Source organism: Furipterus horrens, unplaced genomic scaffold (assembly GCF_987537825.1).
Source record: "Furipterus horrens unplaced genomic scaffold, mFurHor1.1.pri manual_scaffold_4, whole genome shotgun sequence".
Lineage (NCBI taxonomy): Eukaryota > Metazoa > Chordata > Mammalia > Chiroptera > Furipteridae > Furipterus > Furipterus horrens.
This window is the reverse complement of record NW_028327174.1, coordinates 77,794,147-77,819,619: the sequence shown is the minus strand read 5'-3', so window position 1 is coordinate 77,819,619 and position 25,473 is coordinate 77,794,147. Positions and strand designations below refer to the sequence as shown.

At 37.9% G+C, this 25,473-nt stretch overlaps 1 protein-coding gene across 1 annotated transcript in view; it reads left to right on the top strand.

The window, feature by feature from the left end:
* The window catches only part of LIN7A (lin-7 cell polarity scaffold A), a 149,111-nt gene that overhangs the window by 106,811 nt on the left and 16,827 nt on the right, over window positions 1–25,473 (top strand). Inside the window, exons 3-4 of the mRNA XM_090275668.1 lie at window positions 1,458–1,529; window positions 3,634–3,843. Coding sequence (XP_090131794.1) covers window positions 1,458–1,529; window positions 3,634–3,843 — 282 coding nt within the window. The remainder of the gene's footprint in view (window positions 1–1,457; window positions 1,530–3,633; window positions 3,844–25,473) is intronic.

The following is a 25,473-nucleotide window of genomic DNA, read 5'->3' as shown; positions in this document are numbered from 1 at the left end:
CAGAAAGGTTTTCAAGGCAGTTAGCTGTGAATCTCTGTGCTAAATCTGCCACTAACTAGCTGTGTGATCATCAAAGGTATGTTGCCATCTCCACTGGCTGTTTGCTTGCGTGTAGATTGCCTGAATCATAAGTTGTGAGAATTGCGTGAGTTTGTAGATATAAAATGCTTAGCAATACACTTGGCTTAGAGTAAGCCCTCATTGAAGGCACACCAGAATCATGATCATTTACTCCAAAAATTATTTATGGAATATCTCCAAGACCCTTTATTCAGTGCTATACAAGTGTTTTTACAGCTTACTAATTATCGCATGTAAAAAAAGATATAGCTTGATTCCTTAGTTCAGGGTTTCTCAGTCTCAACGCCATTGAAATTTTGGCAGATAATTCTTCGTTGTGGGTGGCTACCCTGAGCGTTGTAGGATGTTTAGCGGCATCTGGACCTCTCCTCTACATACTAGATGCTGGAAGAACTATCCTTTTCCCCATTTGTTCAACACACCATGTTTCTAGACATTGCCAAATTCTCCCTGGTGTGGGTGTTGGGGGCAGGAGAGTTTTGCCCAAGTTGAGAACCACAGTTTTTGATCAGTTCTTCGTAAAAAGTGTTGATGAACTTCTAGTGCTAGAAGATTTCTTTCTGGAAGATCAGGGTCAAATAATGTGGGAGCCATTAAATAATAACAATATTTAGCCCAATTGTATTAATGTAAGGCTCAAACTTAGGTCTGTTAGTCAGCATAACCTTTATGCTTCCTACAACATCATTCTGGGTCTAGATTTTACCCTCTATTCTTACTATTTCATCTAAATGTTGACATGAACCCATAATTGATATGTTGCTCTATATTACTAGTTTTAAGAATCTCTTACTTTACTCGTCTTTGCTCCGAAATACATTTTTATCTATGAATTATGAATGTGTCATGAATAGTAATACTGTATATCCTCCAACATGCAAAGTAAAGATAGTTATCCCAGTTTTGTGAAATATTAATTTAGAAAACTATTCTTAAAGTGTTACCTAGATTCAGAATGTAACTATATATATATATATATATATATATATATATATATATAATTTTTATCACATATTTGACAAATTGAACTATATATAATGGTAAAATTTTTACCGACGAAGTAGTTTTTAATAACATACATATGAGAAAATAAATAAGTGCTTATATTTGATAAACATGAATAGCTAAATTTAAAAATTATGAATAAAAGTGACTACCTTCTCTACCCCTACATCTCCTCTCCCCCCGCCCCCCCCCCCAAAAAAAATAAGAGGAATTTTTGGCCCAAGTCATCAAGAAAATTGATTCGACCTGCTTCACTTTGTGTTAGGGACCTTTTGTATTGCAATGAAAATGTATTGCCTTATCTGCAATGAAAGAATGAATATTCTTAATGTTCTTACACATTCTTTTTTTTTTTTATGTGAACATTTTAGGTGTATCAATATATGCATGAAACGATAACTGTTAATGGCTGTCCTGAATTCCGTGCCAGGGCCACAGCAAAGGTAAGGCTTGAGTAACTTTAAAAATATACTCAACCCCAGTGATCTAGTAATTGATTGTGCGCGTGTGTGTTTCAGGTATTCTCGTGTGTACACTGTAAGAGAATTTAGACATCAGTGGCAGCCCAGAGTCTAGAACCAGTACTACTTCCCAGGTAAAAATCCTAATGGAAAATTGAACGTTTCTGCTGCTTCTGTAGCTTAAGAAAAGAGAATGATTTCATTAAACTCACTAAATGTCCATTTGGCACAAGCAAATCTACTGATTCATTGTATGAAATACTACTTGGTTTTCTGACACATCCCTCTGATCCAAAAGAACCTGTTCCCTATTCAGTGTTTGAAGGTTTATTGGCACAGGTGTACAGATTTGATTTCAGTTAGTCATTAAGAGAACTCACCGGGCACCCAGGGATGTAGGATTCTTCCATGTATTCGGCTGAAAGAATGTAATGTTGACTAAAGGGCAGACCTATCTCCTTTTGTGGTAGTGACCACATTTGCTCTTTAAAAACTTAAATCCAGATATTGCAGAGACCCTACTAGTGGAAATGTTACAGCAATAGAATTATGAAAATACCTGGAAAATAGAAACATTAGGAAATAATAGTTTTAGACTAAAATCACCAATGCACTTTCTATTTTACAAAGACAGAAAGATTGTAATTCATATACCCTTGCTTTTTAAAAGCTTTTCTGTTTTTAACAATATATAAAAAATAAGAACTGGTGAAAATAACCAAACTTTTTCATTTAATTCTTTTTTTGTTACAATACATCTTGTTTGGTTTCCCTCCAAAATTCTTAGTTTTGTCCTATAACTGAACTTTGTAGATTTTTAAGTTGTTGTTTTTTTAACCCAAGCAACAAGAGGATATTATTATCATTACATCATGCTTTGCTTGTACTGAAGTGGAACACACACACAGAAAAAAATGATCCCTACATGGTTTAATTAAGGGGAAAGTGAATTATGTAGTGTTTTACCATTCTCATTTCTTATTCATGTAGAACAGCAGGATAGCAGCATAATGTTGCAATAGCACAATATTTTCTGGTTGTTTCTGGGCTGTCTGCATTGCATCCATGTCAGCCATTACTATGCATGACGACAAGGTTTGCATGAGCAAATGCATGTAGCTAAAAACAAGCCATTATTTCCATATCATTCACTTTCACTAAACGCAGACAGTAGCATAATGCTAAATTGATGTGATAATGCCGTGTGTGGAAAAGAATGTACAGTAGTTGGGAATCAATAATTTTATAGTGTTGAGTAAATCACTTTATAGTAGGCATCTAATCAACTGTGGTTAAGAAAGGTTAATGGAGGTGGCAAATAAGAAGCAGGCAAAGCATATTTTCTTAATAGAAACTGCTTAAATGCTGTAATTGTATTTCCATGAGGGTCGGGAACCAATGGTAAGTTTTTTCATTCAATTTATTTAAAAAACTTAATATATAAATTTTAAAATAAAATTGTGGCCATACTAAATGATATTTTGTATACCTAGGTATAAAACCGTAGACTGATCATTGTACCTACATTGTTGTAGTAGTTGAAATGCTAATGTAAAATTTCATGGAAAATAAAACCTGTGCCAGAAAAGAGGGCCTCTCAAAATAATATGGAATACTAATATGAAATAGAAGTCTGTTAGAATCTTTATTTTATTATAATTTTTATTTTCTTTTAGGCATTCTCAAAGAAAGAACCAAATTTGCTAAGCCAGAGGTCTGGGCATCAGAAAATTATAGATATATTTTCCAGTATACACTAATATACATATAAATGCTTCTCAGTGTATTGAATAAATAATTATGAAGATGTGTGTGCAAGCACAGGGTTAGACTGTGTGTCATACAGAGAAGTGTAAGTTACTAGCTCTGCCCTTTGGCTTGAAAGTTGGAACTAGCTGCGCAGGACTTTACCAAAGAAAATGAATCACAGATGATGTCTAAATGCAGAACACCCCTCCCTGTTGTGTTCTTTCTTCACAGGAGAATGCTATAAAAATATGAGGAGTTGCCTGATCTCCCCACTGTAAAGCATACAATTACCCTTACTTCCCTTGTTTTATTACCAAACGACCATCTTTTCTTTCAGGCAACGGTTGCAGCTTTTGCTGCTAGTGAAGGCCACTCCCACCCTCGGGTAGTCGAACTGCCAAAGACTGATGAAGGCCTTGGTTTTAACGTGATGGGAGGAAAGGAGCAAAATTCCCCCATTTATATCTCTCGCATCATTCCTGGAGGGGTGGCCGAAAGACACGGAGGCCTCAAAAGAGGAGACCAGCTGCTATCAGTGAATGGAGTGGTATGTTCATAAAATAACCAGAGGTTTTCTTCTTAAGCACGTTCTTTTTTTTTGCCACTGTTTTACTGAAGCCAGTGTTGAAATCATAGAACAAATCATAATTTTGTGTCCAAACACCTTCCTAAGAGTTGATGGATATTAAACCAGCAAAAGCAGTAATTTTACAGTTTATAATGTCTTCTTTCATCTTGTTTTGCTATGTATGAACTAGTTGGAAAATCATCCCAACTGATAAGACTTTTTCCCATATAATACTCTAATTGAATTAATGTTTAGAAGAATATAATAATTTCCAGGCACTTTTTTTTTTTTCTTTCCAGAAAAATTTTAATTACAGATTCAGTTTTTAGGACTTCAGATTTTTCTTTCTTATTATAAGAGTTTTATTGACTCGCATATAATCCAGGCACTTTTTATTCAAAGTAAATATAAGCAAATACTTTTTTAAAATAAAGATAAAACTCTTCATCCTATATTTTCTATTTTAATTAAAGAGGAGGAATAATTTTTATATATATATAATAATACATATGGAAAAGGATAATGTTCAGATAATTCTTTAAGTTAAGTGTACAGCTAGAGTATATTAAAAATGTCAGCCTCCTCCACAACAATGTTTGATTACATTATCTATTATACAATATAGATATTTTAATTTGCTTCGACTTCAAATGAAGTCGAAGCAAATTAAAATGTATAGCATTTTTAAATAAAAGCAGGAATATACTTTTTCTTCATAACCTCATATTCTCTGGATGCCATAACCATCATATGAAATAATGAGCTGCTCAAGAAATAGCCTACTGTAAAATGAATAAATTTCTCCCCATAACTTTTACTTACATCAAAAATAACTAAAATCACATTTCAGAAGTATAAACAGGATCATGTCAATGATTACCTTTTTATTTCCTAAGAATATACTATTTTAATAAATAAACTAGATTTGGGTTTTTTTGGTCAAAATCTGATTTCTGCTTAGACTATTAAAAAAATGAACTTAAAATGTAATATTTCATTGGTAACTATGGGATAAATTGCTCTGTATTTATATTTTTACTTTTATTTCTTTTTATTTTTTACCTGACTAGTAGTTTTTTAGAACCCAAAACTATTTCTTCACCTCTGCTTAATCCCTGGTGTACATCAAAATCATGAGCCCATGAATGCTTTATATCACTCCAGAATTCCAATTCTAAAATTACCATTTCATTTACTTTTGCCTATGTAACAATGCTTTGAGATTAGATCTTTACTGACCTTTATATAACTATGACTTTTTCAAAGCATGTATCAACTGGTTATTTCAGAGTCACACTTTCTAATAGGTTGCTCTAGAGCTAGGTCATGTAATTATATCATAAAGTAATTGTTTTGTGCCTTAGTGTATGAATTTGCAATTTTTCTGGATGTATTGGGTAGATAAAAAAAAAGTATAGATTTTAAAACATAAAGAGTACAAAAAGAACCAAAAGTATATTAATAGTAATTGTAATTATATAAAACAACAATACATATATATGAAATCACTTTCATAGATAGTTGACTTTTAACTATCTTTCAAGGGAGCCAAAGAGTCTTCATCTAACCCATGCATTTGCAGGGAACACAGTTGTAGGCATTTCAAAATTACTCATCCATTTCTTGCAATGACCATGTCAGTTTATATGGGAGGCTTTTGATGGAGGGTAGGTGGGAATTGGAGAGATGAAATCAGACACATAAGACTCTACCACTCAATTTCCATATGATTGTAGATTAATGTCCCCTAAACTTAAATTTTCTAATCTGGATAAGGGGAGTAGTAACTTGAAGGGTGCTGATGAAGATTAAAATAAGGCAAAATGTCTGTTGAGAACTGTCCAGTGATAATTTGGTCATACGCATCTTTAATGCGTAAGGATGGTTTCTAAAGCAGGTTGAAGAAGATTAGCAAACCTCCTATGATAATGCTAATACTAGTTATGTTACAAGGAAATCTTAAAACAACTTCTCCTATACTTACAGAAATATTTTAGCAAACAAGTTATTAACAAAAAAACCACATTAATAGATTCATGCAACCTCTTCCATAAGTTTGGTGAATTCAAATTTATCTGTTGATTCAGATATTTCAATCATTACCTTAAAAAGGTTAACTTGAGGCAGATGAAACAACATTCTAAGACCATGATTTTGGTACCCCTATATTCAGCATCAGACAAGCAGACATTTTATTAAACTGACCATAAGAAATAGGAAGGTTTAGTAATCAAACATATGCCACTAATCCTATGGTACACGCCATGGGCCTCTTTAAGATTTTTGTACCCTGTTCATGTAAACATGGGGAATGTCTCCAAAAGCCTTAAATATTCCACATACATTAAGTAGAATATTAAGTTCCATTTAGCATGTTTGTTAATTAGTCACTAATTTTGCCAGTGAGAATCCATTTTTGCCATAGTTTTTCTAATAAGCAAAGCATCATTTATTCATTGAAAGAGGTATAACATATGCTTTTATAGTGACCAACCTCTGACGTGTTGCCTTCCTGCTATAATGCTTTCTGACCACCATGGTTCGATTTAAAAAGCTCCTAAATTTGGTGTTTAAAATACTGCACACTCATATAATCAAACTGTATATTATAAATGACCTATTTTAAAGTATTGAAAAGTAAGTTATGTACATTTTAAGTATCTGATATTTATCAGATGTCCATCAAGAGGTAGTTTTCCTTCTGTAAATGAGAAACTGTGTGACCCAGTGGGTTTCCAATAGTCACACAAGGAGTACTTAATCCAAGGCAAAGACCCTGGCTTCTGACACCCAATCCAGAAGTGTGTGTGTGTGTGTGTTTATATGCTTTATTAATTATGCTGTTACAGTTGTCCCAATTTCTTTTCCCTTTGTTCCCCTCCACCCAATGGCCCCCCTTCCTCCAGTTGTCTCCCTGCCCCTTAGTTCATGCCCATTGGTTGTGCATATAGTTCTTCTCAACATCTTCCTGTCTACTCCACTCCCTCCTACTATGCTTCTTAATTCCTGTACCATCTCCCTCCCTTCCCCCTTTCCCCTCCCAGCTGACCTTCTCCCATAATGTTCCCCATACCTATAATTCTTTTCCCACTCTCATTGCCTACTTAGTGTGCCTTTGTTTCAATTCCCTAGCTTCTGTTTTTGGTTGTTGTGATACAGTTTTCATTTTAATGTTCATAGTTTTGATCCTCTTTCTCCTAAACAAGTCCCTTTAACATTTCATATAACAGTGGTTTGGATCTGATGAACTCCTTCAGTTTTACTCTGTCCTGGAAGCACTTTCTTTGCCCTTCTATTCTGAATGACAGCTTTATGAGATAGAGTAATTGTGGTTGTAGGTTATTGCTTTTCATTACTTTGAATATTTCTTGCCTGCAGAGCTCCTTTTGAGAAATCAGCTGATAGTCTTATTGGGACCCCTTTGTATGTAATTCTCTTCTCTCTTGCTGCTTTTAAGATTCTCTCTTTATCCTTAATTTTTGACATTTTGATTATAATGTGTCTTGGTGTGGTTCTCCCTGAGTCCCGTTTTTTAGGAACTCTCTGTGCTTCCTGGACCTGTAAGTCTATTTCCTTCTCAAGTTCGGGAAGTTCTGCTTCATTGTTGTTTCACATAATTTTTCAATTTCTAGTTCTTCTTCACATGGCAACTATATTATTCAGATGTTGACCCGCTTATAGCTGTCCCATAGGTTTCTGAGCCTCTCCTCATTTTCCTCACTTTTTTTTCCCTCTTTCTGCACTGGTTGACTGTTTGTTCCTTCCTTATGTTCCAATTTGTTGATTTGATCTCTGGTTTTCTTTCCCTCACCACTAGTTTGGTATGTGTTTTCATTCATTTCAGCAGGACTAGCCTTCATTCCTTCCCTGTATTTTTTAAGATCTACTGTTAGGTCTGTAAGCATTTTTATAACCAAAGCTCTGAACTGTACCTCAGAAAGATTTCCTATCTGCTGATCCATTAGATTAAATATTTGCTGTTTGGTCAGCTGTGTCTCCGGGATCCCTAGCATGATCTGTGCCATCCTGACAGTTTTGTGTTTACCTTTGCTTCCTGGGTGGGGCTGTCACACTTCCTACACTAAAGGGGGTGGATCCCCATGCACTCGTCACTACTGGGTGACCCTTCTCACCACACTGTGGTGCTTTCTGTGAGGGCGGGGATCCAAGATGGATTCCTGCTGTTCACTCTCTGCTGAGAGACCGGGAGCCTCCTCCTCTGTCCTCACACCCTCCGGCCCTCACAGTCTGAGGCAATGGGGGTCTGCCTTCCCGGCTCTGGAATCGCGAGCTGATGGGTTTGGTCTGCAGCCAGGGGTCCTCCCCAGGCACTTTTCTCCTCCCCTTAAATACAGGCATCTGTGCTTACCTCATTGCCGCTGCCAGCACAGCTTGACCTCTCCACCTCGGCTTCGCCCCTTCTGCCCATCCGGACAAGCACCAGTTGTTTATAACTTCATATGTTGGACTTCCATGTACCCTTATTTTCTAGAATTTCTGGTTATTTCTGGTTTTGCGGTAGTTGTGGTCCTTCTTAGTTGTGGAGGGAGACGGAGCGTGTCAGGCTAGGCCTCCATCTTGCCTGGAAGTCCAAAAGTCTTGTTAGTATAATTTCAGTCAGACCATAGTGTTTAATGAAAAGTATTACACTGTAATGAAAGGGCCAAAAAAAAAAAAAAAAAAAAAAAAAGATTAACAAGTGATCAAATTATTACTATTTACACTTAAGAAAAAGTACCATTTGGGGAAATTAATATGTAAGATCTTCAGAACCTGCCATTCTAAACTGAGAACAAATTTGGGAAGGACATGATTCGTAGAGCTGAAGCAATCCTTAACTACTTCAGTACTCTAGGGAAAACTTCCTAATGCCCTACTGAGAAAGTAATTTCCCATGGACCTTTAAACATCTGAAGAGATAGAGTAGAGTCAAAAAGAAGGAAACTCATACCAACTCATCTATCATCAGACTTTTTTTTTTCTCTATTCCTGAGCTCCAAGAGAAATTTCCCATGGGATTTTTACAAATGAGACATTGAATCACCTAATGCAATTTTATAGAAAATACAGAGGCCTTTTGTGTACAGCTACTTCTTAAGTCAACCCTCAGTCAACACTTAGATCTGAATTCTCAATTAAAACAACATTAACAGGAGGTCAAAATGTTACAGATAGATTTTATAGCTTTTCAATCATCTGCTTTTCACACTTTTATGCCCAAGTGTTTCATCAACAATTTTGAGAAAAGACTAAAGGACTCTTTATAAAGGCAACTGCTGATGTGTAGCCAGCAGGGACAGTAAATACATTTAGTGATAGAGTCCAAATATAAAAAACCCCACTAGCATGGCACAATAGAGCTAATATAATAAAAATTTACATGAAGTCCTGCTCCTATACCCAGAAATTAGGGAGGAATGGCTAACCATGAAAACTTAGAAAAAAGTAAAAAGGCCTGGGGGATTTTCACTGATTTTAAGAGGACTATTGTATGAAGCAGGTTGGGAAAAAGAAAAACAAAAATGTGTTAATGTGATAATAGTGTCCATGAATACAAATATTATGCACAGATATGGGAGGAGATTGGCCCAGCGCTTGAACGAGACAGCCCATTGTGCCTACCTGATCCTGGTTTCATCCTTATTGAGAACAATAAGCTAGTTCAGGATGTGAGTTCAATCTCTGGCTATGACACAGACAGGAGGTGACCAATTGATGTTTCTCTCTCACATCAATGTTTCCTTCTCTCTCTCTTCCTCGGTCTCTAAAATCAATCAGCACATACTCAGGTGAATATTAAAAAATATTTTTTAAAAAAGAACAATAAGCTAGTTCAGAAATGAGAAGATTTACACACAACAAACATGTTAGACAAGGTCTTGAGCTGTTTAGGGGAATGATGGCTGTCTTTGATTGTTGCCTTCCATTGTGCGAGGCACCAGATGACAGAGCCCAGGCCAGTGGACAAAAGTAGAGCTCTAATAAATAGGGAATGACTGAATCATGAAATAGTATCTGTCCATTGTTTTAATGAGAGGTTAGAAGACCCTGGCAAGAGCATTTCAAAATATGTATACTCTGTAGAGCTGGAACAGTTAGGCCAAGGTCCCTTTAACTCTGTGACTCTGATTCTATGTATTTGGATGAGATTTTGATGAGGCTGCCATGTACCTCTACACACACACACACATACACACACACCCTCCTCATGCAGGTAAATGGGCTCCACTTAGTCTCTGTGCTTGCTACTGAGACATTTTTCCTGAATAGGGAGATTACAAATATATTATAATATAATATAATAATACCCCTGGCTGGTTTGGCTCAGTGGATTGAGTGTCGGCCTGCGAGCTAAGTGTCGCTGGTTCGATCTTCCAGTCAGGGCACATCAGAGAAGGAAAACTCTGACTCCAAAAAACCTCCGCTGCCTTGCGGCATACCTCTTCAGGGGAAAGGCTAAGGGAGTAAACCCCGACAGAAAATCCGGAGCCGGAGTCCCTAAGGCGGTTTGACGTTGTAGTCAACACCGGCAACTCCTGCGGCACACCTGAAACCAAGCTGTATTGACTCCGTCTTTCCCTTGGACCCTTCAGCTGCGAAGAGACGGGGGTCTGCTGCATGGGCAACAGCAGACCCTCCATATCACCCTGCCCAGGCTCTGTAGATTAAGCTTCACTGGAGAGGATACTCCAGCGTCATCGCAAGATGTCGATTCAACACGGGAGGAGACAGATACCGTGTCACTCTCGAGTCGGACTGCACAACCATTCTCGGCGGTGCAGATAGACTCTTAAGAAGCTACACCATCGTCTCTTGAGACGGACGGCTGCCGACGACGATAATATAATACTTATAACATTTTTTATTTACTTAGTAATTTGTAGTTTATGAGCAGTAGGCATATGAGATTCTCCCATTTGTTTCTCAAAATAGTTTCATGAAATGGGTAGGGCCACAGTCTGCTCACTCTCACTCTCTTTCTCTTTTTCTCTTTCTCTCTCTCTCTCGCACACATGTGCAAGCATACGCACAAATGAATACACATGATTCACACCCAAGTATATACACATGAAGTAAATTTCAACCTTTATCATGATTGTAACTGATGCTTACCAAATGTAATAATTTATCATTTTAAAAGTCAGCTCCAGTGAAATCTTTAAGCTCTGTGGATTGTGCCAAAGTCAGTTTTCTGGTTTTAATATTATACAATAGTTTTACAAGATGTTCATACTGGGGAAGGTGTGCAAATGTTGCCTGGGACCTCCCATTACACTTATTTTCAACTTCCTGTGTATCTATAATTATTTCCTGATATTTTTTCAAAGGAGGAATGCCAAAAAATCAACCTATGATATCCTACTGGTACTGATGGGAAAGAGGGCAGATGGTAAGCAGGAAGCAGAGGAGAGAAAGAGAAAATAAAATCACAAGGACTTTAAAAATATGTCATAGAGAAAAGAGGCCTTCATTAGCACCTGAAATCCAAGCATTGTTTTAGAGCATCATTGGTGGGAAAACTGCAGCTAAATTCACCCAGCTCTGTAGTTAGTGCTAAAATAAAGCTGTCAATACAGTGGGTACACAGTGCTAATTGATTTTTAAGCATAACAGATGAATGAGTAAAAATTTAGGGATGGAACAGAATAAATTGTTTTCCTGGAATCTGGCCATTTCCCACTTTATAAATATCTATGCCAAGTTAAGGGTGAGTACTCACAGCCCAGATTATTTATGCAGAAAGTCTGTCTGTCAGGTGTGGAATGAGGACAGACAAAATTAGAATTCTAGATTTTAGTGCTAAGAAGCTACAGCATTCCAGAGAGAAAATGTGTACTAAAGTCTTATTTATCTGTTATCTGAACAAAGAAAAGACACAAATAAAAAAGATTTTTTAAATTACTCTGAAATACACTGTAAGATTTCTATGAAAATTTAAGCACCACATTAAAATGCCTGCCTCACTGACAGCAGTAAATTTTTGTTCATTGCCTTGTCTTTTTAGTCTTACAATAGTTCCTGTACATAGCTGAAGCTCCATATACAATTTTTTAAATTCAGGGAACCACTGTAAGCACTGTACATGATAAATCTTTTGTAGTAGGTGCTATTATTAGCACTCTCATTTTACAAATGAGGAAACTGAGAAAGAGAGAGATTAAGTAACTGGCCCAAAGTCACACAGCTACTGAATAAAACAGCTGGAAATTCTAACCCAGGTAGTCTGGCCTTATTCATCATAATTTAAGGGAAAATAAGAACCTTAGCCATTAAAAAATTAGCATTTTCATGTATGGTATAGAAAAGATCAAGGTGTCCTCACCTTATTGGGTTTGCATTAAAAAGAGCATTTTTGGTGGGGACAGGGTCTATTGTTTTTCTCAAATTCTCAAAAGAGGTTTTGACCTTTAAGAAGTTGAGACCTAGTCCTAAAAATAGTAACATTTTTTTAAAAGGAGGAGATTACTTGAATTCAAATGGCTCAGCATATGGAGGGGACATGAAGAGTCTGGTTTGACTGCATTTGAATTGTTCCTTGTCTGCCTAACTTCTCAGTCCACTTTGTGCCAGGGAAGAAACACAGGGACCAGAGAGTGTGGCCAGGCATAGCCCTTATCCACCTCACTCCCTGGATCCACTTGACTGCCAGAGGGGAGCCCAGGCAGACAAACTGGGGAAGGCAGAGCCTCAGCTTCAGTTGCCCCAGTGGCCAGTGGTGAGCAGCCCCACCTCAGTTCTGTGTCGAGGCCTCAAGTAACTCTATTCTCTCACATCCCCTCTCTGACTAGGAGTCTTTTCAAGATCCTTTACCTTTCTTGGCACCTGAGTGGGAGGTTGTTTGGGTTATAATTAACTAGAGGTGCAAACTAGAATTTCAGTTAAGTGTTGGAAATTTTTGTTATGGAATGGCATCATGTGACTCTCCATTCACAATTGTGAAGAAGCCAAGACAAGTACAATCAGGTTGTTTTATTCCATTCACCTTTGGAATGACACAAACGAGGCAACACAGTCTAGTATATATTTTGCAACAATGAGCAGGTGGCCTTGGGTCGCCTTCATTTTGAGCTGGCTCATGATAAGAGTTCCTTTCATTTAAAAAGTGGAACAGGGAGATACTGTGCTGTCCCAACAGAACAAGTAACAATAGCTCACCGGCTAGAAGTGCTACATTCTCACACTGTGATTTCAGTCAGCAGGAATGGGCACCCGGCATATTGGCTCTCAGACATTGCTGGGCCAACTTAGGCTTTGAGCAACACACTGAGATCGTGTTGATAAAGTTGATTGAAAACGTATCAATGCCAGAACACACTCACATTTAGCCAGCGTTAAAGTACAAATCTCTAGATGCTAGTGAGCGTTCCCACACGTGGGGTCAAACTGACCTAAATCTCAATTTAGATTGCTGACAATGGATATTTGACTCTTCAATTTAGTCGCTGGTGCAGTCCTGCTCATAGTTATTACCATCATTTTCTTACCATTTGTTGTTTGTGTTTTCCTCATTTTGTGCTATTTTCACAATGTTCTTTGTTCATTCAACAATTATTTGTAGAGCGATTATTATGTGACAGCTGCTCAGCTGAGCCCTGGGTATAGATGGTGAACAAAACAGAAAAGGTTATAATCCTCTTGGAACTTTCTGCCTGGTTGAGGGTAAGAAAATAATGATGATCCTAATAAATATATGCATACAAATATATATGTAACTGGTGATATATCTGCCCTATATTCTGGCCTAAAGGAAATTCTCCCAGTGACTCTGTTCAGTTCCACATTGGTCAGTTATGAAATTTTTCACCCCATGTGTCTGTTACTTTCTCATGGTGGTTGTAATCAATTACCACAAACTTAGCAGCTTAAACAATAAAAATCTATCCTCCCACACACAGTCCTGGAGGCTAGAGTCAGAAATCAGTCTGAATGACCCAAAAACCAGGGTGTGAGCATGACTGTGCTCCCTCAAGAGGCTCCAGAGGAGAATCCCTTTCTTACTTCTTCCAGCTGCTGCCAGTGGCTGCCTGCTGTGGCCTTGACTTGTGGCCACCTCACTCAAATCTCTGCCTCCCTGGGAACATTGCCTTCTTGTCTTCTGTGTCAAATGTTCCTCCACTTCCTTCCTGTAAGGACACTTGTAGGGCCCACCGAGACAATACAGAATAATCTCCTCAAAATCCTTAACCATGTTGGTAAAGACCCTTCTTCCACACAAGGCATCATTCACAGCTTTCAGGGAGTAAGAACTGATGTCTTTGAGGGTCATTATCCAGCCTTCCAGAGGGTGTTAATATCCTGAATCCAGAGGGCTTACAAACGTCCAGGACAAAGAACGGGACCCGTTGCCCACAGCCAATGGACACATTGGTTTCCCACTCAGGACAGAATGTGCTGAGTATGTCCACTCTACTCCTGATTCTGACAATGCAAGTTTCTTCTTTTCCTCCCACTTTGGGTTTGTTTCTCCTTTTATGGTCAATGAGGCCCCTCAGCCTCCTCTTCCTCCTTTCCCCAGCCCCAGCCCTGTCTAAGTTTTGGATGGTAAAAGAAGTTCAAACACCTTTTTCTCCCTTAGAGCCAGAGGCTTTCAACTAATTTTGAGTCTTTTTTTCCCCCCCTTTGGTGTGGGCCACAGGAAGCAAAGAGGGAGAGGAAATACAAAGAACAAAAATTTGTGCTTCAGGATATAGCACTGCTTTATAATTAAATGCTATGACAAGTGTTAAAGGCAGAAAAGGAGAAGGCAATATGGTGCCATGTAAAAGAATAAGAGGCACTACTATTAATAGTGTTAGGAATGGCCTTTTTGAGGGGTGACATTTAAGCTGAGACTGAGGGCAAGAAAGAGTCATTCACCGTCAGAAGAAAAAGAGCTTATGAGAAGGTCCCCAGGTGGGAAGGTCCATGACTTGCCTTGTAGGAGTGGCTGAACAAAGAACAGAGTGACTGCGGCATGGAGAGTCAGATAAAGTAGCCAAGGAGTTGGTTGGGAGCGAGATGAGGCACATTCTACATAGGTGCCATCAAAAAGGTTCTATTTTGTTTTATTTTAAGTGCAAAAGGAATCTCAATACCCATCAATTCTTAACTCTGGTGATACACTAGGATTTCTGCTACTTTCTATGACTATTCACTAAAAAATGAAAAAATACTCTTCCTCTATTTTGATGTATTATTGTTATTATTATATTGAAATTTTCCTCTCATATTCTAAATCACTAAGTTCTGGCACCTACTAAAAACTTTAGAAGCCATTTTCATCCTTCTATTGTTACTTTTAATAGACATTAGAAAACTTTCACTTTATTGTCAATGTATTTTCAACATTTCAAATAAAACATTGCATTTCAAGTTTTTATAAATTCTGAGGAATGTAGGATATTTTAACCATTGTATAGTCATTTACCCTGAGGCATATTTCATCATTTGTAAAGCAGAAATAACAATACTTTTCTCAAAGTGTTGCTCTGAAGATCAACTAAGAGAGAGTATGTGGAAGTATCTGCCACTATGGTGGGTTCTTTTTAAAAACACAATAAATGTTAATTATTATGAACTATTAATTATTGGTAACTGTTAATATAAATTCCTCTAAGGCAAATAATAGTCTCTTCCTATCTTATAATTTTTCCTGCACATAGATTTACATTCTCAGCTCAGACTAAGTCATTTCCTCTGCTCTCTATTTAACTTTAAGAAGCAGTAAAGGTCACCCATTGAATATTCTAATTCCAGAGGCAGTCAGATTCCACTTATTGGAAGGCACTGACAAGTCCTTGGACTTTTGGGCATCTTTACATATGCTAAACTGATATAACGACCCCTATTCTATCTACCTTTCCTAATAATTGTGATGATAAAAGAGAATGAATAAATATAGCACTGGCAAAAAAAAAAGACCTTATCTTTCCACAAAACATGCATTATTGCTGTGTATTATTAAAAAACAGCTTAAAAAAAAAAAAACTTCTAAGTGGGTCTCTCCATATTTATTATTGCAACAAAGTTTCAATTCACAAAACAGAAAATGTAAATACAGTGATCATCCTTTTTCTGTTGGCTGGGAAGTATGTAGTTCATCTCCAGAGAACACAGTGTTTGCCTTCAAATTCTCTGCTAGGTCAAGTTCTAGCATCATTTATGCTTTGTGGAACTCACCAAACCCAATTATTAGTTATTGTCTTAATCATTGGTAGAGAAGCCAGTTTCTATTGCCTAAAAGCTACACTTTATGATTCCATGTATGCCTAGGTTGCTTGAAAAGGAACATTCTTCTAACGTATTCAATGTCAACTCTACTCAAAATTCAAATGACGTTCCAGCCCTTCAGTGGCACCTAAACACTTCTCAGGAAAAGTCCTATTTCTATTCATAGGTGTGCCTATTATCACCACAACTATGTAAATGTAGCATAGCTTAAGATTTAAGAATGTAACTTTGAATATGAAGCTAGGTGGGAGACTTCACATCCTGAAGTTAAAGTCTGCATATGCTCTAATTATATTTTTGATGGAGCATGAATTTAAATTACTGCAAGACTGGTATACACCCAATTTGATCTCCTTTCATTACCCTAGCCTAATTCATCACCCAGCACCTGCATCTCAACTCAGCTTTTTCATTCTGAACTTATTAGCACATATGCGTCAATCATTACATACTCAGATATATAGTAAAATGTGATATTAGAGAAGTTGAAGATTCTAGACAATCTCTGAGCCTTCTACCTCTGAAAGGCAAGGAAGCATAACATTGCACTAGATTTGGTTCTGCAAAAGGCTCTCCTTGAAGTAGGAGTGAAAATTTGACTGCTGTGAGACCAAAAGGAGATTATATAAATGAGCAGAGATGACCGCTTGGGAACTATGTCAATCTCAGGAGGTAATGCCCCATTACAGTTCCATTGGGGAATGTGGACAGTGTTGGCAGATAATTCAGAATTTAAGAAAGAAAGAAAGAAAGAAAGAAAGAAAGAAAGAAAGAAAGAAAGAAAGAAGGAAGGAAGGAAGGAAGGAAGGAAGGAAGGAAGGAAGGAAGGAAGGAAGGAAGGAAGGAAGGAAGGAAGGAAGGAAAGGAAAGGAAAGGAAAGGAAGAGAGAGAGAGAGAGAGAGAGAGAGAGAGGAGAGAGAGAGAGAGAGAGAGAGAGAGAGAGAGAGAGAGAGAGAGAGAGAGAGAGAGAGAGAAAGAAAGAAGAAAGAAAGAAAGAGAGAGAGAGAGAGAGAGAGAGAGAGAAAGAAAAGAAAGAAGAAAGAAAGAAAGAGAGAGAGAGAGAGAGAGAGAGAGAGAGAGAGAGAGGAGAGAGAGAGAGAGAGAGAAAGAAGAAGAAAGAAAGAAAGAAAGAAAGAAAGAAAGAAAGAAAGAAAGAAAGAAAGAAAGAAAGAAAGAAAGAAAGAAAGAAGAAAGAAAGAAAGAAAGAAGAAAGAAAGAAAGAAAACAGTAAACCTGGCTTTGTAGAGGAGACTATAGGATACGTAGGAACTTCAGGGTTAAATAGAAGTCATCCATGGAAATGTCAGAGTGAGTGAACTGGTGGAGGAATACTCCAGGCAATGGTGACAAGATGTGCACAAACCTATGAGAAATAGCATGAGGTGTGTAACTGAAGAGTAAGGCAAGGTGTGGTATTGGGGATGGAGTGGTGGATAGGAGCCACATCACAGTGGGCCCCCTAAGCCGTAATAAGAAGCCTGGACTTAGCATTTGAAGGTGGGTAGGAAGTTGAGAACATAACATGGTTTTGTTCTGGTGACTGACAGGAGTACAGAAGTGGAGGGAAACTAGGATTCTCTTAGGAGGTTTGAAGAGACATGGTGAAGGTCTTAACTAAGGGAAGAGGAATTAGGCTGGAGAGAAAGGAAGAGATCTGAAAACTGTTTAGGAGGTCATGATGTTAAAATCAGGACCTCGTTACTGATTGGATGTGAGATAAAGGAAAAAGCCCCAGTTGCTGGCAGGGATCCTGTCTCCTGTTGATAATGGAGAAAAAGAGAGTTCGGGTGAGAAAGCGAGGAGCTTAATACTCAGCAGTTTGTGGTATCTGTGGGTCATCCAGGTGAAAGTGTGTAAAATAGAACAATTTCATGAGGTTTTGGAGAAGGGCACAGATTTTAATTTAGTTTTACAAGTGTTAATTTAAACTGAATTAACTGAGTTCTAGCAAATTGACCATATTTCAATGTAGAAAACTTCTTTTTTTAATTTCTACTGTGTTGTTTTCTCACTAAATTACATTTGTCTTAATCAGAGTTTCTCAACCTTGGAACAGTTAATATCCTGAACTGGATAATTCTTTATTGAAGAAACTGCTCTGTGCATTGTAGGATGTTTAACAGTATACCTGGCCAGTAACACCCCCCATTCCAGTAGTGACCATCTCCAAACATTGTCCACTATCCTCTGAGGGGCAAAAATCATGCCTATTTGAGAACCATCATTTGTAACTAAATTAGTCCAATTTCATGAAGGTTGATACAATCCAGTTAGGAGCTGCACTATTAAAATTCAAATTGCGTACATTATGCCTGTGACCAAACGTAGGCCCAGCTGCCTGTCACTTCAAAAGCCAGTACTTGGCAGACAGGTGCTAATGTAAAGGAAAATGGCTTATTTTCAGTCGCTGACCACCTGGAAGATGGGGGGACTCGTGTCTCAAAGCGCATCTCGACATATCAGTTCCGGCAGAGATTTTTATAAGGAGGGCAAGGGGAAGCAGAACAAAGAAATCAAGTTGAAAAGTTCTCTAGGTTCGGACTAGCACAGTCCATTCCAATAAGGCAAGTGATGGTCTGGTGTGTCTCATCCTGATTTAGTCATCCTGGCTTCACGTCATGCTGGCTTTAAGTATGGAGGTCAGCAAATCTCCCAGCGCCGGGATGCCTGAAGGTCGGGATCTGTATCTTTTGAACTTAGTTCCTAGGATTCTTATACAAGCATGCTGTTTATCTACAAGCTACGGATTCGTCAGAGTTAGCACTTACAGAAACGATGACAAAAGAATGGTGGACTGGGTTACAGTTCCCCACTGTCTCCCATGCCTTGCATGTATGTGAATAGAATGGACTTCCACTAAATTGTAGCATGTAGGGAATTCCACAGATGAGGATCATTCTGGAAAAGACTTCATCCAAGGCTTGTTTCTGAATAAAGGGGTTGTGAAGAAGAGCCCTGCAGTTGACCTTAGTACCATGGATGACAAAGGCAAAAACACTGACAACACATCACTGGTTGAATCAATCTCTGCAGGGATACAGTATTTTAAGAAAAGCGCCTTAAAAGGCTTCAATCAGACTGTCGAAAAATAATTATCAACGTGCCGTGTGCCTGGCACTGAGAGAGGAATGGTTTAAACAAAACACAAGTGATATTCTAAAGGGGTTAAGTGTTATCTAATTCTCCTAGAAACATTAAGTTAAGTTTTTCATAAATAGAAATTACTCATAACTTGCCTTAGTGTTAGTTTTGGATGATTTGTAGAAATATTGTGTCACTGTCAGAAACAGAAAATGCCAAGCCTCACCTCTTCTCTCTCCTACCGCAGCGTGAAAGGCATAGTATCTGTCTGACCATTTAAAGGCCCTAACTGGAGTTCACAGGGAACCAGAGAACTCTGAGTTTTACAAATGGGTCTGAAATGAGGCTGGCACCAGGATAGATGGGGACTGCTTTTAACCCTGAAATTCTCCTTATATTTGTGTCCATGATCTGTTTAAAGTTTATATTAAATGGCCATTATTATGTTGTTGTCCGCTGTGAAGTAATATGGGAAGCAGCTTTAAATACCACTGCCCAGGCTCTAACAACTCAGAGCTAATGACCAAAAGAACCCGCCGCACTCACCATCTCACAAGAGCCCTTTTTTATTAATTGGCAGGAGGGATAATACAAAGCTGTATGATGCTCATTATCAGATCACACATCAATCATTTTATGGTATCAATCTTGGCAGTTGTTAAAAATTTGATTCCCTTTAGTTGTACTGAATATAGTAAACCAAATGTCATCATTACAATTCCTTGATGAACTTTCAGTTATTTATAGGAATGTGGGATCTGAGTCAGACTTGTAACTTGAACTATCTTTGTTGAATTACTCTGCCTAGATCTAACCACCATCATCTGCTTTCTCTAGTAGATTAGCTGTTCAGCTGTTCCACCAAACCCTTAATTTAAGAGATATTACGTAGCTCAGTAAGTTAAGAAAGTATACATAAATGCCCCGTATCTAGAGCACATATGTGGCCAAACAAGTTCATGTAACATTTCCTGGACATAGCTTTAAAATTCATTTATTCATTCAACAAGTATTTATTATACATCTATAGTGTACCAGGCACTATTCAAAGCAGTTGAGAATATTTGATGGAAAGAAAGAAAAAGAGAAATATTCTTTCATTCGTGAAGTTTATATTCCAGTAGGGTAGATAAGCAATGAACAAAACAAATAAGCAACTACATATAATGTTAGATAGTGGCAAAATTAAAGGAGAAGAGAGAGAGAGTTGGTAGAGTGTAAGGAGGACAAGGCCAGGGAATAGAAGGGGTGGGTGTGGTTCCACGCAGAAGTGCCTCAGTGAGAAGGTGATGTTTAAGGAGAGGATTAAAGCATGTAAAGGGGTGAGCCACGTGAGTATCTAGGGAACAACATTCCATCCAGAGGAAAGAGTCAAAGTCCCTAAGATGGAAAAGCACCATCATATTGGAGAAGCAACAAGAAAGCTAGACATGAGTTCAGTGGTAGTAGCTCACTTAAAAAAAAAAAAAAAATTTTAAGTTTTTGCTAATTAAAACATTGTAATTTTTTTAATCCTCTGTTTAAATTACATTAAAACAGCAATTTAAAAGTCCCCACACACTAGGTTTAGAAATAAAGCAGAGTCCAAGTATAGTAACAAAATTGATAACAAAAGTAACAGAAAAAGTTTCCTTTGAGAGCTAACAAGCCAGAAATTTGCTAAGCATTCTAAATGCACTGGGCCATTTAATTCTTACAAACTTATTCATTGTAGTTTATGGAGTTGGACAGGTAATTTGGTAACTTCTCTGAACATTAGTTTCCACCTTGCTCAGAGATTATATTAGTAGCTACCTCATTTTTATGGCATAACATACTTCCCAACCCATAGGAAGTACTAAATAAGTGTTAGTTGTGACCATTGCTACTAATTCATAATTAAGGCATCAGCCGTTGGTTTAAATAAGAAATTAATTTCTCACAGAAGTGACAACATAGTTAAGTTACAAATTCGCTGATGAACAAACATTAGCCTATCCATAAAACTTAGATATTTATTTATTCATTCATTTGGCAAGATATTATTGGGCCTGACATTTTCTTAGACCCTGGCAAAATAAATGCCCTTTCATGTTTATAGGTATGGGGAAGAAACAGGCAAGGAGGATCATCTTTGCAACACAAGTTATTTTATAAATAATGGTAAGTATGGGGTTCCCTCAAAGATCATATCAGGGGCATCTACCCAGGCATGGGAGAGCCAGAGATGGTTCCACCTGTGGAGAAAACTCATAGGTCGGTCGGTGTTGGGTAGGTGATGGCAGGCAGTGAAGAAGGTGTAGAGCCATGTCAAGAGGGAGCAATATTAGAGTCCAGACATTAGAGAAAATTGCAAATTCTTCTGTTTGGAGACTTAAGAGTTGGCAAATGAGGTTGAAAATCTAAGCAGGGGTCAGATTGTAATGAGGCACACTGAGCTGAAGACTGAGCTGTATCTGAGCGATGCAGGAACTCAGAAGGATTTTAAGCAAGAGACTGACACCATCAAATTTGCATCTCAGAATGATTACTATGATTGTAATGTGAAGAGTGGTTTAGAAGGGACCAGAATTAGAGGCAGAGCTCATTATGTGGGGAATAGCTGTTCTTTGTTGTTATGGTACACTTATTTGGGGGAGTGGAGGGGGAGGATCAATAATAATCATAGCAAAGGGGAAATATAAAACCAACTCATTTCATTTTCAAAAACATTCCTAGTTTGACTGATTTGTAACTCTCTCTGGGATCTCACATTTATCAAGCTTGAAATCTCTGCAGTTTTTCATCTTAGGAGCCATTAGATGAAAAGCAAAAATTTAAACATGCAGTATTTCATAATTCTTTCTCCCCATTTCTCAGTCAAACATCATTCTCTGAAAAGCTGGATTTATAGCACTTACACTTAAACATGAATGATCTACCAGGCCATATAACTTAAATGCCAGCCTGGATAAACAAGTGAGGAAAAAATAGAGGAAAAGAAAAGTCAGGTTTCGGCAAATTAAGGCTACCAGGAAAAAACTCAGTCATGATTGTTCAAACAGAATTTCAGTGGCGTTCCCTTATAATCGGGGCTTTGAAGTGCCCACAGACCACACTTTACATTCATAATTCTGAGACAGTGCAGCTAAAAATCCCTTCATTCACCTAAGTTATGCAGGCAATGAAGTTATGATTGATTTTTGCTCAAATTACTTCAAAGCTGTGCCTCACAGCACTTTTGAAGAAAAATTACCCTTTGACCCACCTTCCCCATGAAGAATCACATGATGGCGTGTATTTATCAAAACCTGTTTGCACTCAAGTACACACACACATGCACAAACATACACTTACTCAATTACACATTTGTTAATTTTTAGAGATAAACGTGATACAGCAGTGATTAAGAGGCCAAGCTTAGATATAGATTTATTACCAATTAATAGTGTCCTCATTGAAACGTAGTGTGTCTCGGTTTCCTCATATATAAACTGGGGTGAAACATTACATCCTCCACCAGGCTATTAGGAAGAGTAACTATTCTGATAAGTTTAAAGCACATAAAAGACTACCTAATAGGAAACACTCAAGGAATTTTAGTTGTTATTATTATTTTCAGTAAGTTTTAAAATAACACATATTTTCACATACTTATTCTATGACTTGCTTTCTCAGTTACAAGTATTGGATATTATGCCTTGTCAGTACTTAGGTTTTGTAATCTGCTATATATAATAGTATTCTATAGTATGTGAATACCATAGTTAATTTAACCCTTCGCCTATTGATGCACATTTTAGTTTGTTACCCACTTGATTTTTTTTTTTTTTTTTTTTTTTTGTCTTCCTACTGTGGACACTGCTTCAATGAAAATCTTTATGTATAAGAATAACTCTTTCTAGGGTGAATACTGGTATGTGGCAAGCCAAGTTAAGAGGGATATGGGCATATGTTTTTAAATAGAAACTGCCAAATTGACCTCTGATTTCTATTTCATTTTGTTTGATCAGTTTTAACAAATCCTTTGCAACACATTATCGTTTTTAAAAATAAGTGTATCATTTTCATCCTATTCTGGATTTAATCTTCACTTCTTTAATGGATAGTAATGTTCATCATCCTTTCCAGAGAACTTTACCGGAGGGAACTAGTATTAAAAATTCTGATAGAAATGACCTAAGCATGTACAATAGAGAAAGAAAGGAGAGGAGAGGGGAGAAGAGGACTCCAGGGTAATTTCAGTATGAATGAGAGGGAGGGAAAGTCTTGGAAAGTGAAGTTGGAGAGGAAAGCTGGTACTAGAGAGTGAAGGTCATGAAGGCCATGAAGGTCTTTGTAGGCCATTGTAAGGTGTTAGCGCTTTATTTTGAGCAAGAAAATGATATACCAGACACTATGTGCTACTTGGGATGGAATTTGAATGATGGGGGAGCTTTACTAAAATAGGCTAGAGAAAGGGCCTTCTAGGTAGAGGAAATAAAACTGATAAATTATGGAAACATGAAGATAGCTGGTCAGAACCAAAGCATGGTGTTCATGTTGAAGATAAATATAAAGAAATAGAATTGGACCTGTCTCTTTGACTGAAGTGCTTTGCATTTACTGGGTGCACTATGAGGGCCAGTTTTAGTACTTGGCACTATACATGGGTATTTTGTTAAATCTTCAGCAACATCTTTGAAGATAATGTTGCTTCACAGATTTGAATGTGTGGGAACTGAGGCTCGGGGAGATGCAATAACTTGTCCTGAATCAAAGAGCAGGCAACCTTGGGGCCTAAGCCTCAAAGCCAGCCAGCTCTCCCCAGATTATTTAAGAAAACATTGGGAGAATACTGTGCACTGGGATGGATCCTGGGGAGAAACACTCAGTGTAGCCCAGCCCCTGCCTGCAAGGACAGAGTCCACCACAGCTCTGCTCCTTCTGCTCGTCACGAGATTCCAAGCCAGGGCATGGAGAAACCAAGTGACGCAGACCAGACTCTGGAGAACAGCGTAGGAAAGAGAGAAACCAGATAACGTTTTAAAAATCCAGACAAGGAATTGTAAGAAATAAGAGGGAGAAGTGGATGAGATGGTAAATGGGGAATGAATATCAACCTGTACTGGTGGTTAACTGGGTGTGGGTTGAGGAGCAAGTTAAAGATGACCCCGGGGTGTCTGGTTGGGGTGGCTGCACGGCTGATGAGAGCAGGAACCAGAGAGGAGGGGTGACAAGAACCTTTGAGGGTTAGATCCAGTTAGAGCATTTAGAATGAGTAAGCTTTATTTTGTAGGCCTACCTGAAAGTCTTAGTATAAGTCACTGGTGACAAATCTCAAGAGTATTCTGTGGGCGTGCTTTTAATTGGAAAAGACATTTATATGCAGAGCCAGAGAGATAGTGAACAATAAATCTGAATTTTTAAAAAAAATTTCACTTCTTCTTCTGCAAGAAGGCATCTGTAATGTTGAGCCTCTGAAATTTAATTAAATGTTATAGCTATTACTAATGTCTTTTATTTATGGTACACAGCAACATAAATGTCCCTGCGGCTTTACACTTCAAAGGAAACACATTTGATGGGTCTGGTTTCAAGCAATTTCTGCCTCGATATTTAGGTTTTTTCCATATGCTTTATATTAATTGCCTGAGCACCTAGGATTCTAAAACAGGTTAAATAAAAGAGTGTATCATTTGAAGGGTTTGGTTGAATAATTTCAGAGATGTATTATTGTCTCTATAACACCCCTTAGAAAACAATGAGATCACTAGAATAAGATGCTGAAGGGGAACAAAACAACTATTCTGGTTGACAGAATTCTGGTGTTCCTGCAGTATAATACATGCTGTCATCCTGGGAGAGGAGACAGAATGATGAATTCCATGCTTATTAGTAAAATAATGTTTCCCCAAAACTTATTTTAGGCTAAGCGTGGGTTTTTTTGGTTTTTTTGGGGGGATGGGGTTGAAAAATATCATAGAACCTTCCAGCATTAGCTCTGTCCTCTCCACAGCAACAACCCACCTGCCATAAAGATCGGAGGGATTATCCGAAGGGTGGGCTTTGATGTGTGTCCTTGAGGATCTCAGCCAGTGGCCAGGTTTGCAGCACTGTTTCATCAGCACTGAAAAGCCCTCGCCTGAGTTTGGGTACTTCTTCTAAACTAGCCTTGCCATATTAAGCCCAACTCTATCATCCTTGGGATTCCACGGTGGCAGAAGGTGATGCTTCATGGTACTAGGTCTGCCTTTAGGGTCTCGGCAGAATTGTAGTGAGCAAAAATGATGCGGGCGCCTTCAAACCTACTCTTTCAAACCTTTCTATTAACTCAGATCTCCTCTTGCCTATCCCTTCCTCATATTGCTCTTTGGTGTT